The sequence below is a fragment of the Staurois parvus genome, unplaced genomic scaffold (genome assembly GCF_062004578.1).
Source record: "Staurois parvus isolate SC_StPar_1 unplaced genomic scaffold, SC_StPar_1.0 ptg000221l, whole genome shotgun sequence".
Classification (NCBI taxonomy): domain Eukaryota; kingdom Metazoa; phylum Chordata; class Amphibia; order Anura; family Ranidae; genus Staurois; species Staurois parvus.
Genome location: NW_028318017.1, coordinates 603,053 through 622,893, shown reverse-complemented (window position 1 = coordinate 622,893; position 19,841 = coordinate 603,053). Strand labels below are relative to the sequence as shown.

Below are 19,841 nucleotides of genomic sequence, written 5' to 3'. Positions count from 1 at the left end.
CAAGATACCGAGTAACCAAGGCCTCCCAGGTCAGGGGGCTGAGAGAAAAGGAATAGGGAAGGAAATAGAACAAGGTGGTAAGATGAAGAACAGATGGAGGACATCGGGGACCCCCTTACCAGAAACCTGGGGCCTCAATGCCTATAGCAGTGTGTAGGTGTCCGGGGACATGGGGGGGTGAGTGTAATGTATACACGGGGCCCAGGTTTCTAAGAATTTCTTATTAGACATCTTTCTTAGATGACATCTATGCTAAGATGGACTTCCACGAGGGGGCCAAGCTCTTGTTTCCAAGTCTTTGTTTTGCTGCTAGTAGAACATTTATAGCCAATTTAAATTTGTAACTTGTGAGGCCTGGGGGTTTCAAATGCCATCGTACTAAGGGTTCCTGGGAAAGTGGCAGGTTAGTAATGTTTGTAACCATTTTAGGACCTTTTTAGGATTGCCCAAAAAAGGACAGAGAGGCAAGTGAGGTGATATGAAGTTTCTGGAATATTTATTAGAGTGTGCAGAGTGTGTGACCCATCAAGAGGCTGATAGACGTAGGTCTGGATTTAGAAGGAAGCCATGGGAGTGAATGATAAGAAGTTTGAGAACAGAGCAATGCTTCTAAGTCAGCCCATATGGGGGCATGTTTGAGTGTAAATGGAGGTTAGTAGGGTAATCTGGGCACCAAGAAATATTTAGTAAAATTTGGAACACCCAAACCTCCTTGTTCCTTATGTATAAACATAATATGTCTTGAGATTTGTGGCCCTTTGTCTGCTCAGTTGAATCACAAGACCTGATTTAAAAAAAAATCAGAGTATAGGAGGAGATGGGGATCGGTGGGGGTGGGGATGGGGAAGAGTACAGAATAAGTAAAGGAGTTTTGGTAAAATTGTCATTTTTCCATCACTGATCCTCCCTATCCAGGAGAGGTGAAGATGAGTCCAGGACAGAAGTAGGACTCTCAAGTATTTGAAAGTGGGGATGTAGTTGGCCTCATGGAGTGTGTTGTACGAGCGAGGGAGATGAATGCCCAAATAATCCAGGTAGGAGGTGGGCCAAGGAAACTATAATTCTGTTTTATAGAGGCAACATCTGCATTGGAAAGGGAAATGTATGGAGTATAGAGAAGAGGACTGGCAGGGAGGTGTTGGGTTGGACCAAAGTAAGTGAAAGATCATCGGCAAACAAACTGACTTTACCCAGTTCAGGACCGACCACCAAACTTATACTGCGGCAGGGCAGTCCCGCTTCTCCAGATCACATACAGTACATGTATGCAAGAGCCCACTATCCTGACTATGCTGTCACTCGGTACAACACAAGCCGATTATCAGGTCCAGGCCAATGATTTCTGGTCTGGACCTGCTGATCACTTGGACCTGCTGATCACCTGTACAGAATCAGAGATCATCGTGTGTCCATATTTATAAACACAGGAAATGGAAAGGCACACTAGTGAAGAGGAGCACAAATAATACAAAGTATTCCCACAAGCAGCTAAAAAAGGTGATCAACAATCAATAAACCAACTTAACAGTGAATTCAACTGAAAAAATGCTGGCTACACCTAAACACACTCATATAAATGTGCAAAAATGTTAATCAATAAAAATACAGCGCCGAGCTTTCCTTAACGGCTTTAAGTCTGCCCTATACAGAAATACTGCTACAGGGCGGAGTCCCTGTGCAAAATCGTGTATATATATGTGGTTCATGCTCCCACGGTGACCGTGGGCCGGGAGCGTGTGTGCATGCACCAACATGCCATTGCTGTGATTCAGTTCCTGACTGATCAATCATCAGATTCAGGCCAGTGATGTTCGGATCTGATGATCTATCCCTGCCCTATCATAGATCTTCCTGTACCTGTGTTTACATTACACAGATACAGGAAATGACATCTTCTCTCTCTGAGCGCATTCTGTCCCAGAGAGAGAAGAAAGCAGATCCACGCACTACACACACACAGTAAAACCACATTTAGGACACATTTAACCCCTTTATTGTCCCCAGTTAACCCCTTCGCTGCCCAGTCACCAGTGTCATTAGTACAGTGTACAGATTTTTTGCTGATCAGTGTTGCCGGCGACTTCAGATAGCATTAGTGTCAGTTAGCATCCCTCCCAGATGGCGTCAGATTTCCCGTCAGGACACCAGTCATCACATTTAACCCCTTGATTTCCAGGAAGACGCCCATACACAATAAACCTTCATTGCTAGTATAGTGTCTGAAAGGATCAATATCTTTGATCAGATCAGCGCTATACCAGCATTATCAATAGTATAGTGTCCCAAAAAATGCAGCATTAGCGGGATCAGTCCCGGCACCTGCCAGCACCTGTGTTTAGCCCCTACGCTTACCCTCCCTTCTCCCCCAGCAAGTTCAGTGTCAGTAGGTAACTGTCACTTGATACATTGCACACAAAACCGCAGTGTTGGCAGAATCAGGCATGATCTCTGTTAGTACTTGCAAGCCAGTTTTTTTGTAGCAGTTCAAGCAGTCCCTGACAGCCAGGTGCTCTTTTTCCAGGGAGTCGCGCTAGCTACCTATAAATTTAGTGGCCAAAATGTCCAACGAAAGGTACTCTAGTGAAGAGGCCTACAGGATTCTGAGCATGTCAGGTGAGAGTGAAGGGGAAGCCTCACTGACACAATGAGAAAATGAACCTGTAGACAGCAGTGGTACCCTGACAGATCGCTCAGACGATGGAGAAGAGGTCCCTGCTAAGGTCAGGTGTACCCGACCCCATTCCCAGGGTGATGAGGTGATACAATTGCCTAATGACTCTCATATGCAGCAGAGTGCCAGTACTAGTGCCTCGCTACCTTTTGGTGAACTGGCGATCACCAGCTGCCTATTACATCCTGGTCTTTCACATACCAGCACTGCAGTATCACTTGGTGATGAGGCAAGTCCCATAAGTGCAGTACAAGCTGGTGAGGTGGTGAGCACAAGTATTGTCCAGCAACCACCAAGAATTCGCACACAGGCCCGTAGAGCCCCTAGTGTCCTTCCAGATGTGCTTGCAAATCCTGATTGGCAGCCCACAAATTCTGCAGCACCTGTACTTCCCCCATTCAGTTCCCAACCTGAAATTCAGGTGGAAACAGCAAATTTAACTCCTCCCCTTGATTTTTTGGAGCTGTTTTTCACGGAGGATCTGTATCAAAGCAATTTACATGCACAACAGTTTATCGCCACCAACCCAAATTCAAACCTTGCCAGACCATTTGCATGGAAACCCATTACGGCTTCTGAGTTTAAGGTTTTTTTGCACCTAACCCTCCACATGGGCATTACTAAAAAAATTAATTGCAGTTGTATTGGTCTGCAGACCGATTCATGGGCTCTGACCCGATCATCTGCCCCAAATCTTTGTGCAGTTTCACCATCTCCTCTTTTATTGACTTTTCTAACCCTTTAAACATTTCTGCAATTTCTGTTTTAGTGCGTAATTGAGAGTTCTTTTTTTGTTCTTCTATGTTCTCCAAATCCTGTTTTTCCTATATCTCCTTCCTCTATATCCTGACTAACGTTGGTCATGTCCAGGGACAATCTAGAGCCTTCTCCAGTGCTTCCATCTCTGTTCTTCCACTTATTCCTTGCTGTCTCTCGGGGGTGTTTCTCTTGTTGGGGTATATATTTTGTAATTGAGCTTGTCTGGGAGGCCTTTGGCCCTCCTCCTTTTATCCCTTTATTTTTCATACTGTTGACATTTTTTTTTCCTTTTCTCCTTTCTCTCCCCTCCTATAGACCTCTGTTAGTATCCAGTCCCCTTTTGGGTCCTATTGATTTTAGTTTATCCTCCTTCCCCTTCTTCTTTTTCAGGATCCCCGGGGTTCTGTCCCCTGGGTGCCTCCCCCCCTCAGATTTACTTCACAGTTCCAATCAATTATAATAAGTTATTTCATGTAAATTTTCCTTTTTCATTTCATCTCAGTCACCATCCTGATCTCTTCTTCCTCCACACCAGATGATTCAGTCTTCAGATGGGTCTTCTCCTGAATGAGTGAGATGTCTGCTTCCCTGGTTGTTGGTACAGCTTCCGGGGGGGGCTCCCTTGGTGCCCCTACAGGGGACCCAACAGCTCCAGCCTGATGGTATCCAGGAGGGGGGGGTGGTAAGGAGAGGGGAGAGAGGTCCGCCATTTCCTGCACTCCTTCACACCGGCCAGCTTCTCCCAACTCCCAGGACTCCTTTGCAGCGAGTCATGTGACCGCTCGTCATCCACGCTGGATCTCTGCTCTCCTCCTCCAGCCTCAGCCGCGCTCTCACTCTCTGTCACCAGCCGGCCAGACCAACCTGGAAGGGTCTACACTCCTCGCTCTCCTCCACAGGGGACCACTACCGCTCCCAGGTAGGTCACGGCAGCTGCTCCTAGGGGATTTCCTCCTGTGCTCTAGTGGGACATTGGAGACACCTGGTGCTGGGAGATCTCACATTGATCTGCCGCTTGGCACCATGTTCAGTCTCCTCCTCTGCACACTAGTTTCCTTCATTTATTGATAAACCCCATAAGACCAATGAAGTGGGTGTAAAGTGGAAGCAGTGGATGTGCAGAGAATAGGATTTGGAGCCCCGAGCTCTTTATCTCTGAATGTCTCCACATATTTGTAGTGTATTTGTGATGATTTCTGTGCACACACAATAGGACAGCGCTGTGACACATAATGCTCTTCTAGATGACAGGGAATCCTTCCCTTTGTTACAGCAGCAGTCCGCTAGAAGGTTTTTGTAGGTTTGGAGTTGTTACACATAGCGCCGGTTTTATCCATTTATAGTGATGACATCATTGCCCAAATCTGGGGGTCACCAGCCATTTCCACCCTTTACTCCCAGCTGGGGGGCTTTGTATCCATATACCAGATGTTCTACAGGACTAAATCTGCAATCAATGTTACTGCAAAATCAAAGGGGCCAAAACCCCTCCCCCGAGCAGTCATATATTTCTGTCCCCCTTGGTGGGAGTAGAGGTGACCCCTCTATAAGGATCTACAGTCCATACACACCCAGCACAAGGGAGGGGTCACACTACCAGACGCTTCTCGGGCTGCAGTTCCTCTGAGCTCCACAAGCTGGGGATCTCACTTCTACCCAGACAGGAAGTCTCTATGGAAGACAGACAGGAAGTGATGTCCTGTACAGACAGAAAGTTCCAGGGGAGAGGTGAGTCAGGAGGAAGAAGAGAGTCCACATTCCTGGATCTGGCGGCAGAGGAGGTAATACGTAGATGAACCCCTTCAGGGGGAGGAGTTGATGATAATATATTTGCTCCCAAAGCTGGCCTACATGGTTCAGTTTTATCGTTCAGCCAGCGGGATGACCATAAAAACTGAAGTGATTCCCCCATCCACACATTGGAGGTGGATGGCGGAATCCTCCCCGCTGCACTCTTGTATTCTGACAATGGGGGGACTCCTCCGCTCTCAGAATACACGGATCAGCACTGAAGCTATTGGCTGCAGCCGCTGGGGGAGTGGCTTTTATCCGGCAGTGGCCACACATGGATGGAAATGTGAGTGATCCCTGCTGAACCAGCTGAATTTCCATGGATCTATGGTCACCTTCAGTGACTTCCTCCCCTCCCCCTCATCTCCTTCATGATGGAAGTCATGCTGAGATCATCTCCCATTGGCTGAGCAATATTCTCATTTGTCTCTCAGCTCCTTCTTGCTATTCCTCGTCCTGCCTGTTGTTTCCTTGGATTGATTTTCTGTGTAGTGACCCCGGCTTGGTCTCTTGGATGCGCTCGTCTGTTGCTTGCCCTGACCTTTCTCCTGATTCCTGGATCTCCTCCTCATCTCTCCTCCATATCCTCTTACACAGCTTTTCTCCACACCTGCAGTGACCCTGGGGGGAGGAAACTTGGCACCAGCACATCTGGAGAAGTCTGGAGATCATATGACATCACATTGCCTCCACCTCCCTCCCTGATGGAAGCGAGAAAGAAGAAGAAGATTCTAGAAGTCACCAGAGAGATCACTGAGCTGCTGACAGGAGAGGTGAGCGGTGCCGGGAATTCTGGGACATTCTCCAGTAACAGACAAGGGATGTGTCTGGATGGTGACTGTATCATTGTGTGTGTCAGGTTCCTATAAGGTGTCAGGGTGTCACTGTCTATTTCTCCATGGAGGAGTGGGAGTATTTAGAAGGACACAAGGATCTCTACAAGGACGTCATGATGGACAATCAGCCGCCCCTCACATCACCGGGTAAGAGGAGACTTTATTGTAAAGGAGAGAGCAGTACGGAGGATCCACCTAGATCCCCCATCATCTGATAAACACATAGAAACAATGGATTCAGTCAGTGTGTGTGTTTCCTACAGATGGATCCAGTCATGGGAACCCACCAGAGAGATGTCCCCGTCCTCTGTATTCCCGGGATTCCACACAGGAAGGTCACACCATCCCTCACCATCATCAGGTAGATGATGACAATTATTGGTAGTTGTGATTTATACACATCATGTTTGTTACAATGTTTTATTATATCTTTCAGAGTGGAATCCTCGGGGATGATAATATTGATGTTAAAGAAGAGTATAAAGAGGAGGATGAGGAGTATGGAGTGATGGAGGAGTTTTCAGAAGGACACAAGGATGTGATGGAGCCACCTAATACCAGGAACCCACCAGAGAGATGTCCCCGTCCTCTGTATTCCCGGGATTCCACACAGGAAGGTCACACCATCCCTCACTATTACAAGGTTGGTGGGATGGAGCATCTAGAACATGGACTTGTGGAGACAATTTGTGCATTTTTCTTTGAGTTTATATTTTACAGATGATTTTTTGGTGGGTGTAGGGTGAAGATTTGATAGATATAAAATTTGAGGTGAAAGCAGAAGAAGAAGAGGCGTATGTGAGGGATGATCAGCAGTCTATGGAGGAGGATGGAATAACGGGGACATTTATAGAGGAGGACACTCCTACAGAGATCAGCACAGGTGGGTCATGAACACTAAATCCATTCCTCCACCCATACTGCTCACTGATTGGTCCAGAGTAGGGCGGGGACTGGGTGATATCAGCCTGTAATCCCCTGGTCACTTTCCTGAGCTGTGTTCCCCGTCCTGTATTCCTGGATTTCTCTCGGATAATCTTCCTTCTCTGTGCTGCAGACACAATTTATGTATCTAGACTGGATTTATGGAGGTTCTGGGGTTCAGCTGGCAGCAAAATGTTCATTTTTACTCTAAGCATTGCATAATGTAGGCACCCAGGACATGTGACTGGGGTCTCCTGCCTTGTGCCTGACTCTTCCAGGAGACCTTCTCTGTAGTCTGCTGGCTGTGCCGGGTGGAGGGATATGTCTGTATAGTCTCAGACCCAAGTCACTGAGTGCAGTCTCAGGAGATGGGAGGCAGCGGTGTGGGACCTACATAGTTACATAGTTAGTCTGGCTGAAAAAAGACACTGCTATATATACACATAATATGGATTCTCTTTTGTTACACCCATTTCCTCCCACCTGGACATTTTATATCGGATGATGTGCTCCAGACTTTTACATGGTGATAATAATGTGATAACATCCTCCAACTTTGGACCCTTAAACAGAAAGTGATAATGAGGGACGAGTCAATACCCCAATGATGGTGGTCTTCAGGATCAGTCCAGTCTTCATCTTGGTTGTTCTCCCCCATCCTCACTCTCTGACCTCTGGTGGGGCTCAGCCCTGCTGTTCTTCATGACTAAATCATGGACTAAATAAGGAAGTGCAGTACTTCTTGTGTTGGGAAGATGGCGATGAGTGATAGAGGGGGTGGGGACCCTCGTCCTATAATCCCCTCATCACTGTCCCTCCTATAAAAGACAGTTCTGGTTGTTTCCTCACTCTCTGACTAAGGTCCATGAATAAAGAAATGACCTGGTAGGAGATCAGAGGAGCCATTTCCTAGTTCCCTTGAGCGTGGAATTGTAAGCTCCTCAGAGACCAAGCTGTCTGATGTGGGTGGAGTCCTGGTTTGGGGGAACCAATCAGCTTCTGTCTAGTAATCCTCTTTGTCTTTGTATTTTAGTCCATGGCCGGGAGATGAGGAAAACCTCCGAGGATTGTCTCACTTTGTCTCCAGACTGGAAAGTAGAAGATGAGGACATCACACAGCATAGTCCAGGAGAAAACCCGGCTCCCTCCAATGTCCATCCGGCACCACCCAGTGTAGATGGACCATCGGATTTCTCGTATCCTGAGGAACCTCAGGCTGTGCGGGACCGGGCCGGCCTTCCAACAGGGAAGAGCTTCTCCTGTCCTGAGTGCGGGAAGGGTTTCCATTGTAAATCCAATCTTAATAGGCATAAAAGATCTCACACGGGGGAGAAGCCATATTCCTGTCCGGAGTGAGGGAAATGTTTTTCACAAAAGTCCAATCTTTACAGACATCAGAGATCTCACACGGGGGAGAAGCCGTATTCCTGTCCAGAGTGCGGGAAATGTTTTTCAAAAACATCCCATCTTTATAGACATCAGAGATCTCACACGGGGGAGAAGCCGTATTTCTGTCCTGAGTGCGGGAAATGTTTTTCAGACAAAACTAGTCTTCACACACATCAGAGATCTCACACAGGGGAGAAGCCTTATGCTTGTCCTGAGTGTGGGAAATGTTTTTCAGATAAGTCAAATCTTTACCCACATCAGAGATCTCACACGGGGAAAAAGCCACGTTCATGTCCTGAGTGAGGGAAATGTTCCTCTCTGAAGTCCTGTCTTCCTGTACATCAGGGGTCCCACACGAACCTGGAGGTATATTAGTGCCTTGAGTGTGGGAAATGTCTTCTAGATGAATGTTGCTGGACATCCCTGCTCTCATGTGGGGAAGAAGCACACCCTGATATACACCTCAGATATACTCCATGGCTGATCTTCATCATGGAAGAAACAGTTCATAAGGAGATCAGAGGTCCCCAAAGACATGGATGAAGCATGGGACCGGGTTGGCCATTGATGGCAGGAGAAGAATAAAATGGAGTCCTGCCCTGTGATTGGCATTCTGTGAGTACATTCTGTGGTGGGAGATTTCACAAACACTTGGAGGTCTATGGAGAACAATGTTGAACGGATGTGACCAGCATTCTCCATCTGGGAGGAGTTTTGGCCGTATTTTATTTCTTATGATCATTGGCTCCATCTAGTGGCCATAATATCATATTGGGCTAGTTTTACTGATGGAGATATTTCAGAAAAATCACCTCATTGTGGCCACTAGATGGAGCCAGCGATCATAGGAAATCACTGTGTTACTTAACATATGGCTGGGGACTGCTCACTGCTGCAGCCATTTTGGGGGAGAGTTCAATCCACAATTGCACGAGTAACTCTGTATAGCCTGGAGCTCACCCTGCACAATGTCTACTGCGTCACTCCTCACTCCCATCCCGGACATGTTGTAAATCACTCGCCATGCACATGGTCAACACCGCAAAACAATGGGTTCCAGCGCCGGATGCTGTAGTTCATGGGACCTGCGGCTCCCGGCTCTATAAAGCCTGCCTACTGCCTCGGGGACAGCCGCTTTATAGCCTTGGGGTGCCCCTTATCTTCCTGCAGTGGCCCCAGCATGGAGCGGTACCTTCTGCCGGCGCAGTCCGGCCATGAGTCGGCGGCCAGAGCGGAGGGATGTGCCTCTCCCCCTTCTGCAGCCAAGATGGCCGACGATGCCTGTCACAGCATGGACACAGGCACAGAGCGGGATCGCAACGTGGGAGCAGGTATGACAGAGCCTCTCTCCAGCATCCTCACTGCCTCTCCACTCCCTCCTGGCATTGATAACACTCCTGAGCAGTATAATAAAATAGCTCAGGCAGTGTCCTCCATCCTGCTCCCAAACATCACACAGGCTGTAGATAGAGCTGTCCTCTTGGGCATTGAACAGCTAAGAAAAGACTTAGGCGATCATTCTAAACGTTTATCTGAGGCTGAGCAGCGCATATCGGATTTAGAAGATGAAGTCCATTCAATGCAAGCGGTTACGTCACAATCCAATCGTGTACAGCAAAGTATATTGGATAAAATCGATGATCTGGAAAATCGATCACGTAGGAATAACCTACGCATTGTGGGTCTCCCAGAATCCTTTAATACAGGTTCTCTCTCCGATCTCTGATCAGCACATATCCCTGCAGCTTTGGGCCTATCCTCCTCTTGTCAGGTAGAGAGAGCTCATCACCTGGGCCCCCCATCTAATGAGCGTCGTGCGGCACGCTCTGTGATTGTCCGCTATCTCAACTATGCTGACCGCGTAGCGATCTTCACCTCTTTCCGTAACTCCCGTTCTCTGCAAATTGAGGGTCACAAACTTCTACTATTTGCAGACTACTCACAGGAAGTATCACGTAAACGGAAAGCATTCCAGCACGTCTGCGCCACTCTTTACCAGAAAGGAATAAAGTTCACACTAGCATATCCGGCCACGTTACGTTTCACTGCACCATCTGGGGACTCCAAATCTTTCGGTCATCCTGAAGAAGCCCACCAATATCTGCAAGACCATCTAAATGACGGGGATCAGTCGTTGCAACTCGTGGATAGGAATTTTGGCCCCAGTGACCAACGCAGTCCTCGCAAAGACCCCCCTAAACGCACCAATCCAGGGTCCTCCAAATCTCGCCCGCCTTTGAAGGTCTACAAGGCCATCGGTCTCTTCACAACTTCTTCAAGCTTATCTCCTGGTCCAATTGGTTCAATTGGAAGTGTTTTCAATTTTTTGAGTGGTTTCTCTTGCTATTTTCTGAAATGCTAACACACTCCAAAGTCTGAGTTTATTGGCTGTTCAGCACGAGATGTTTTTTGTACTATCTGATGTTGAGGTGTTTCCTCGTACTCACCTGTTTCAATGTTACTGTTTAATTTATCTATATGTCTGATTTTATTACTTCCTTACTCCTGCGTGTGCCTGGTTCCATATTTCAGCAGTGCTGTGGGTGGTGGGGTGCTGGAGCCGTTGTTGGGAATAAGTTTGAGGGATGCCCTCCCTCATCTCAACAATTCTACTTTGGTCCCTGGGGCAGGCCCCTCCCCTGCTATTCCCGGTCACACTGGTATTGGTGGAAACAGCATGCGGAATGTCGTGAAGTCCTGTATACTGTACTGGTATATTGTATGTTTTGATTTTTTGTTGGGCTCAATTAGGGCCCTTGCTCCTGTCTCTGTCTTCTCTTCATTCTCTTCTTTTCCATCTCTATTTCTTGAGAGAACTCCTTTGTCCTCTGAGACCAGATTCCAACCACCCCCAGTCGTCCAACACAACAGCGCCATACGTTCCTACATCTCTAATTGGTAAGATTCTTATCCTTTTATTATATCTATCACAACAGTTAAAATGACACGTATTTTCTCTTGGAATGTTAAGGGCCTCAGATCTCCTCACAAACGCATGGCGATACTAAGACACTTGTGGCGATTATGCGCGGATATAGCTTTGCTCCAAGAAACTCATCTTACCCAATCGGATTTTGCCCGTATGCGTAAACTCTGGGTGGGTCATGTCTTTGGCTCCTCCTCCTTAAATAATAAAACAGGGGTACTTATTCTTATACACAAACGGCTTAATCCTGAATTAATTTCCATGGACGTTGACACTGAGGGTCGTTTTATAGCAGTACATATTAAACTCGGATCCCAAGAGCTGGTTCTCTCCAGCTTTTACGCACCCAACTCCCCGACGAGACAGGTTTTCCAAGGCCTCTCGTCACGGCTGGTGGCCTATATTCACAAGCCACTCGTCATGGGAGGGGACTTTAATTCCGTTATGCAGGAGCAGGAGGATAAATCGCAGAGTGCTGACCGTGGTCTTCGCTCCTCTCAGGTCTCCCGTCCAACACCTACTTTACTATGTAGCTTCGTTGAAGCAATACAAATTACAGATATATGGCGCTTAACCCATCCGGACGGCAGAGATTACACTATCTATTCTCCCGTTCATCATTCTTTATCTAGAATCGATTATATTTTCTGTAACTCCGTATTATTGCAACATGTTGTATCATCTACCATACATGACATAGCCATATCGGATCACTCTCCAATTTCTATTACTATAAATTTTCTAGACCCTACGCCACATCCTAGGTTATGGCGCTTCCCCTCGTTTCTGGAAAATAATCAGGAGCTCTCCCGGAAGTTACAAGACACCTAGGCAGACTTCCAAACTACTAATGCGGCCCATGTTTCCAATCCAAATTTGTTTTGGGATGCGGGGAAGGCGGTGTTACGTGGTAAAATCATTGCTTTTACGTCCGCTTATAAAAAAAGAATTTTGCACAATTTTACTGAGGCCAGTAACCTTCTTAGACTGACACAAAGAGTTTTGGCAGAATCCAATACGCAGGAAAACAGGAAAGCTTGGGCGGGTGCTAAAAACCAATTTGACACATGGGCGGCAGCTCAGAAAACACTATATCACTCACACCTTGACTTACAATATCACAGGTTTGGTAACAAACCAGGCAAACTACTGGCGCGCCTGTGTAGGAAGCCTTTCACCCCCACACAATTCACCTCTCTTAAAGACTTAAACAATCTCCGGAAGAGATCATATCTATTTTGGAAAGCTTTTATGCAAAGTTATATGGGCCGGATCCTATTGACCAGGAACAAGCACACTCCTTTCTGGACAGTGTAAATCTACCTCAAATAGATCCAATAGCGCTGCAATCTCTAAATGCCCCTATATCACAGGCGGATATTTGTCTAGCTATTAGATCTTTAGCTAATGGTAAAGCTCCGGGTCCGGACGGGTACACCTCCGAATTCTTTAAATTTATGGACAAAACCCTCTCTCCTACTCTACAGCTGGTTTCAGTCCATCCAGGAGAGCGGGGTATATCTCCCATTGGCTTCGCAAGCCCATATTAAATTAATAGCTAAAAAAGGCAAAGACCCTTCGGATCCTGGATCATATCGTCCCATTTCCCTCCTTAACCTAGATGCAAAGATCCTTTCTAAAATCATAGCTAACCGTTTGGCCATTATTTTACCCTCGCTTATTCACCCTTCTCAAGCGGGTTTTATAAAGGGACGCTCGGCCACGTCAAATATCCACAAAGTGCTTACAGTTTTGCATCAGGCTAAAAATAATCCACTACAGGATCTAGCGATTGTCTCTCCTGACGCTGAAAAAGCCTTTGATAACGTCAGTTTTCAATGGCTCAAATTAGTTCTCGCTAAATTTGGCTTTTCCGGTCCATTTACACAGTTAATTCAGGCTATGTATACTGCCCCAATGGCCCAGATAGTAGCGGCGGGAAAAATATCCAACCCTTTTCTATTACATAAGGGAACAAGGCAAGGGTGTCCATTATCCCCCCTGCTTTTCAATCTTGCATTGGAACCTCTAGCCCGTTTCTTGTTATTTCAATCACACCTCCATGGTGTTCCAATTGGTCAACAGGATCTTCGCTTAGCTTTATTTGCTGACGATATATTAATATTCACTTGTAACCCGACTCTAGATTTACCATATATCCAGACAGTTTTTGCAGAATTTCGGTGCTGTTCGGGCCTCCGTATAAATAATACGAAAAGTGAGGTTCTTCCCCTATACCATGCTCGACTTCCTGATTGGGCCTGCAACTCTCTCTTTAAAATGAATACTAATCATATTACTTATCTGGGTATTAAAATTGGGAAATTAGCCTCGTCCCTTTATTCTCTGAATTATTCGCCAGTCATTCAAAAACTTTTAGGGGAATTGGAAATGTGGAAAGACCTGCCATTATCACTCATGGGCAGAGCCCATCTCTTCAAGATGACGAGTTTTCCGAAGCTTTTATACCCTCTCCAAACTATCCCACTCCTGCTCAAACATGCGGATATAGTCAAGCTAAACAAGGCGATTGCTAGTTTCCTATGGAGGGGGCGCCACCAGCGCATAGCTATACATAAGTTGTTTCTCCCTAGATGTGAGAGTGGACTGGGCCTCCCCAACATTAGGCTTTATAATCTATCTTGCATTTTACGGGTGTGTATAGATTGGCTCTATCAGGAATTTTGTGCAATCCATAGCACAGAATAAACCCACTCGTTTCTGCACAACTGTGATAGAGGTCCTTGTAAGGAATCAGAAATATAACATATCTAATATTTATAGTCAATTGTCTATGCTATACGCAACACCGCTGGAATCCTCCACATCCATCAAATCGTGGATCCGAGACTTTGACAACGCTTTCACTGCGGAACAACTACTCACAGGCTTTAACATGACCTGTGCGTTCAACACGAACAAATTTTGGCGGGAGCAGCAGTTTAAAATCATGCACCATGCTTATATGCCCTGTCTGTACTCACGTTCAGACTCAACGATCTCTACGTGTCCACTCTGTGGTTCATATAAGCTTTCACTTCACCACAGGTTCTGGAGTTGCCCATTGATCTCTACCTTCTGGAACCAACTTTTGAACTTCATGCTCTTCATCACTACTCTCCCGTTACCTAGAGACCCACTGCTTCTTCTTTTCGGCAACTTGGATGCTTCCGTGTCTGCTGCTTCACATCAGCACATTGCTATGCTCAGAGCCGCCAAACCATGGCTGTCCACTTGTTTGATGGCTGCGAGAAGGTCTATTCTAAAAAAAATGGGTTTCCAACTGCCTGCCAACCATCTCGGATGTCAAATTGGAACTTAACTTCCTACTTCGTTTGGATCGGCTCAGCATCCATATCTCTCCATCCACATCAGGAGAGGAAAAGTTCAACCGCAAGTGGGGTCAATATGTTTCAAGAATATTTCCTACCTCGGAGATCCAGCTTCCCTCCCAAGGATTTCTAAACTAGTCCTAACTTAGCCTCTAGGCGATTCCTGATGCACTGTGTTTTATTTGTCTTAGGAGGCAAATGATTGCTAAATTACCTTCTCTAAGTTTTCTTGTTTTCTTTCTTACCTTCTCTAAGTTTGTTTCTCTCGGGGCTTTGGCAATTTGTTTTTGTGTAAAATTGTCCTTTTCTTGAATTTTTCACCTGCTTTGGCATGTTGCCACGCTATGAATACTGCATAAATTCACCGTTGGTTAATGTGTGTATACAATAAAACCAAATAAAGTTTCTTTAAAAAAAAAAAAAAGCCAGCCTGGGCAGTATGGGTAAGGGAGGGTAATATTGCAGCCAAGAGGGATGTGACTATTTCAGAGAGTTTTTTAGTGTCCACATTTAGGAGGGATATAGTTCGGTAAGACCCCGATTCAGTGGGGTACTTGCCCTTATTAGAAATCAATTTCATAGTCTTGGTGACCCATCAGAATTTGTGGGCCCCCTCCCAAACCTCGTTATATACTGTCAGTAGCTGAGGGATGATGAGAGTCCATCATCTTATAAAATGCTGGTGTGTAGCCATCAGGACCAGGTGATTTCCCACTAGGTAAGCCTTTAATCACCTCAGACTCTTCCTTTAATAAAATAGGGACATTTACAGATTGCAGGTGGGCGGGGCCAATAGTGAGTAAATGAAGTGAGTCTAGGAATTTTGTGGTCACCTCAAGGTCTTGGATCTAGATATAGAGTGGCACAAATATCTTCCAGTATTTTATTGGTTTCTTCTGGGGAGGAGACAAGGGTAGCAGAAGTATCCTTTAGGGAGGCTACATGAGTTGGTTGGAAAGACCCTTTGCTTACCCACCTTATCACCATATTTACACAATTGTGAATCAGCATAGGAACAATTTATATGTTTGTAATTCTCTACCCAAAGATCAAAAAGGTGTTTGGCTTCATGCCAATGCTTTCTGTGCTCAGAGGTATTCTGCTTTGTCAATGTTTTATATGAGGAAACATCCTTCCAATAATAAAAGGCTTGGCAGCTTCCCAGAACAAGTGTGGGTCACATTGATGGGATTCATTAGTGGTGGTGTACTCTAGCCAAGCATCGTTACCAGCGTGTATGAAGTCCACCTTACATGTCAGATAGGAAGGAAATCTCCAAATATTTGGGGGGCCTGTGGTTCGAGGGTCTGCCAAAGAAACAGAGGTGGGGCTATGGTCTGATATAATCAAGTCGTGTATGGCCGTATGATGGACATGAGGGAAAAGGGAAGTGCTGCAATAAAGATAGTCTAGCCTGGCAAATGTATTGTGAGAATATGAAGTAAACTCCCTGTGTGTGGGGTGCGCCAATCACCAGGGGTCTAATAATCCCATGGCAGAAATCAACTGTGCTAATGAGAAGAGCCAGTAGACACCTTTGCATGGGTGGACCTTGTGTTGACCTGTCCTCTCTATCATTTACTACTGTGTTAGTCTCCTCCATCTATCTGATGCATACTGGGATTATGAAATATCCAATTAGCTGCAGCATTACAGAAGGGTCTGCCAGGGAGTTGGGGGCATAGACATTGGTGAGTTGGAGATCCTTATTCGAGATCTGCAATACCACGGCAGCCATACATCCCATATCATCGTTGCACTCAGAGATGAATTCTAATGCCAGGTTTTTGTGGATTACAATTAGCACCCTTGCCTTCCGTCCTACTACTGCCCAACCTAGCGCCTGAGCCACCCACAACCTTTCCATTCTATGAAAGTCTGCTGCTTGTAAGTGTGTCTCCTGCCGGAGTGCCGGACCCGTTCACAACCACTTCAAGTGCCTCAGCATTTGTAATTGTTTAGCAGGGGAGCGTATCTGCATATGATGAGCTGTAGAAAGGGATATGGCTCCTAGCTTCAGGCAGTGAAGTGAACAGGAAAAAACACAAATTAATCATTATTAAATAACAAAACTGAACATAAAAACTGTAACCTTTTTTCCATATGCGTACTCCATACCTGTGCTTAGCAAATCTGCTGACCTGATGGAATCATATTTAACTTGGTATAGCTTCCTCCCACTGAGAAAGATAGGATACAGACAACGTGACCATGTGACAGCAGGAAGGTAAATACTTGGCTCAAAAATATGAAAGGAAGACTGTAATCCGAGTCTGGCATGAAGTCAATGAAACTCATGGGATATGGATCTGATCAGGTAAGTAGCAGAGGGGGTTGTTCATCACTTTCAGCTGCTTTGGTGGTAATGACATTAACAACAGGTGCACTAGATGGGCAACAAGGAGACAACCCACAAAACAGGAATGGTTTTACAGGTGGAGGTCACTGACATTTTTTCCCTACTCCTCTTTTCTGTTTTTCACTAGTTTGGCATTTGGCTCAGGTCAGTGTCACTACTGGTAGCATGAGGCCATACCTGGATCCTACAGAGGTTGTACAGGCATTCCAACTCTTCCAGGATGGCACATCAATACATGGCATTGCCAGAAGGTTTGCTGTGTCTCCCAGCACAGTCTCAAGAGCATGGAGGAGATTCCAGGAGACAGGCAGTTACTCTAGGAGAGCTGGACAGGGACGTAGAAGGTCCTTAACCCATCAGCAGCACTAGTATCTGCTCCTTTGTGCAAGGAGGAACAGGATGAGCACTGCCAGAGCCCTACAGAATGACTTCCAGCAGGCCACTGGTGTGAATGTCTGACCAAACAATTAGAAACAGACTTCATGAGGGTGGCCTGAAGGCCAGACATTCCCTTGTGGGCCCTGTGCTCACTGCCCAGCACCAAAATGGGACATTCTGGGTAGTCTGTCTCGTTCTTTGATATGAAGGACAGGACATTCTGGGTAGTCTTTCTCTCTGATATGAAGGATGGGACATTATGGGTAGTGTGTCAGATTTTAGAGGTCTCTGTTTTATTATGCATTTTGTTTTTATCTTATGTTCTGTGTCTTTAAGACTTTTCTATCTGTAGTAAAATATCTTTTTTTAAACAGTTTGTTGCATAAGAGTTAGGTTTATTGTTTCTTACATTTTTTAGTTGTTTTTGAACTTCTCTGGTATCTCTGTAAGGTAGATACAATGCAGGAATGGTTATTAGGGTACGTTTCTTGGGGCTGCAGTTCCTCTGAACTCCACAAGATGGTGATCTCATTTCTACTACCCAGACAGGACTTTTCTATGGAATACAGACAGGAAGTGATGTCAGGTACAGACAGGAAGTGATCTGGAATAAAGATAAGACGTTCCCTTTGGTCTGAAGGAGATCGGAGAGGTTGCTGGACGTGGCAGTAGAGGAGGTAATTATTATTATACAGGATTTATGGCGCCAACAGTTTGCTCAGCGCTTTACAATATAACGAGAGACAATACAGCAACAATACAGATCAATACAAGAGGGATAGGAGGGCCTGATCCTGGGAGCTTATAATTTAAGAGGGAGGGGCTAGTGATACAAAAGGTAGTAACTGTGGGGGATGGACTGGTTGGAAGAGTAGAAGATTCCATTATTAGCTGAGGGCAGGATAGGCTTCCCTGAAGAGAGAGGTTTTCAGAGATCACCTAAAAGTGAACAGAGTAGTCTGATAAATTGGAGTAGAGAGTTCCAGAGCATGGGGGAAGCTCTGGAGAAGTCCTGGAGATGAGCATGGGAGGAGGAGACGACAAGGGAGCTAGAGAGTAGGAGGTCTTGCGAGGAGCGGAGAGTACGGTTTGGGTGATATTTAGAGACAAGATTGATGATGTAATTTGGGGCAGAGTTATAAATGGCTTTATATGTTATTGTTAGTGTTTTGAATTTTATCCGTTGGGCAAAGGGAAGCCAGTGGAGGGATTGGCAGAGAGGGGTGGAGGACACTGAATGGAGGCCAGTGGAGGGATTGGCAGAGAGGGATGGAGGACACTGAATGGAGAGCAGTGAAGGGATTGGCAGAGAGGGGTGGAGGACACTGAATTGAGGCCAGTGGAGGGATTGGCAGAAAGGGGTGGAGGACACTGAATGGAGGCCAGTGGAGGGATTGGCACAGAGGGGTAGAGGACACTGAGTAGAGGCCAGTGGAGGGATTGGCAGAGAGGGGTGGCAGATACACAACGGTTAGTAAGGTGGATGAGTCTGGCAGCAGCATTCATGAAAGACTGAGGAAGGGATAGCCTGCGATGAGGTCGACATTGAGGAGGGAGTTACAATAGTCAAGGCGAGATATAACAAGGGAGTGAATAAGTTGCTTAGTGGTTTCTGAGGTTAGGAACGGGCGTATCTTGGAGATGTTGTGGAGGTAAAGTCTGCAAGATTTGGACAGTGATTGGATTTGGGGGTGAAAGGACAGATGGGAGTCTAGGATTACACCTAGTACCCTGGCATGAGGGGAGGGACTGATGATTGTATTATTGATCTTGATGGAGAAGTCAGGGGAGGGGGCACGGGCTGGAGGGAATACTAAGAGCTCAGTTTTGGAAAGATTGAGTTTGAGGAAGTGGAGTGACATCCATGCCGATATGTCACTTAGTAGGTTAGTAATGCGAGAGGAGACTGAAGGGGTGAGGAGGAGACTGAAGGGGAGGGGTGAGGTGAGGAGACTGAAGGGGCAAGGTAAGGGGTAGAAAGATAGATTTGTGTGTCATCAGCATAGAGATGGTACTTAAAGCTGTGGGAGTTTATCAAGTGACCAAGGGAGGAGGTGTAGATGAAGAAGAGAAGGGGTCCAAGGACAGAGCCTTGAGGGACCCCTACAGAGAGAGGGAGTGAAGAGGAGGAGGCAGAGTTATCGGTAACACTGAAGGAGCTCTGCAATAGGTAGGAGGAGAACCAGGAGAGAGCAGAGTCTCGGAAGCCAAGAGAATGTAGTTTTTTGAGGAGGAGGGGGTCAAGTAGTAAGAGTACGGAGTAGTGGCCATTAGCTGGGATGAGTACGGAGTAGTGGCCATTGGTTGGGATGAGTACGGAGTAGTGGCCATTGGTTGGGATGAGTACGGAGTAGTGGCCATCGGTTGGGATGAGTACGGAGTAGTGGCCATCGGTTGGGATGAGTACGGAGTAGTGGCCATCGGTTGGGATGAGTGCGGAGTAGTGGCCATCGGTTGGGATGAGTGTGGAGTAGTG

The 19,841-nt window shown here is 46.3% G+C and overlaps 2 protein-coding genes across 2 annotated transcripts in view; one reads left to right on the top strand and one right to left on the bottom strand.

Moving 5' to 3' along the window:
* Window positions 1-19,841, bottom strand: part of LOC149460716 (uncharacterized) — a 242,625-nt gene that overhangs the window by 192,264 nt on the left and 30,520 nt on the right. The gene's annotated exons all lie outside the window — the stretch shown is intronic.
* LOC149460717 (uncharacterized) overlaps window positions 1-19,841 on the top strand; it is a 45,774-nt gene that overhangs the window by 2,687 nt on the left and 23,246 nt on the right. Inside the window, exon 2 of the mRNA XM_089679327.1 lies at window positions 8,339-8,656. Within this exon, the coding sequence (XP_089535453.1) occupies window positions 8,339-8,656 (318 nt within the window). The remainder of the gene's footprint in view (window positions 1-8,338; window positions 8,657-19,841) is intronic.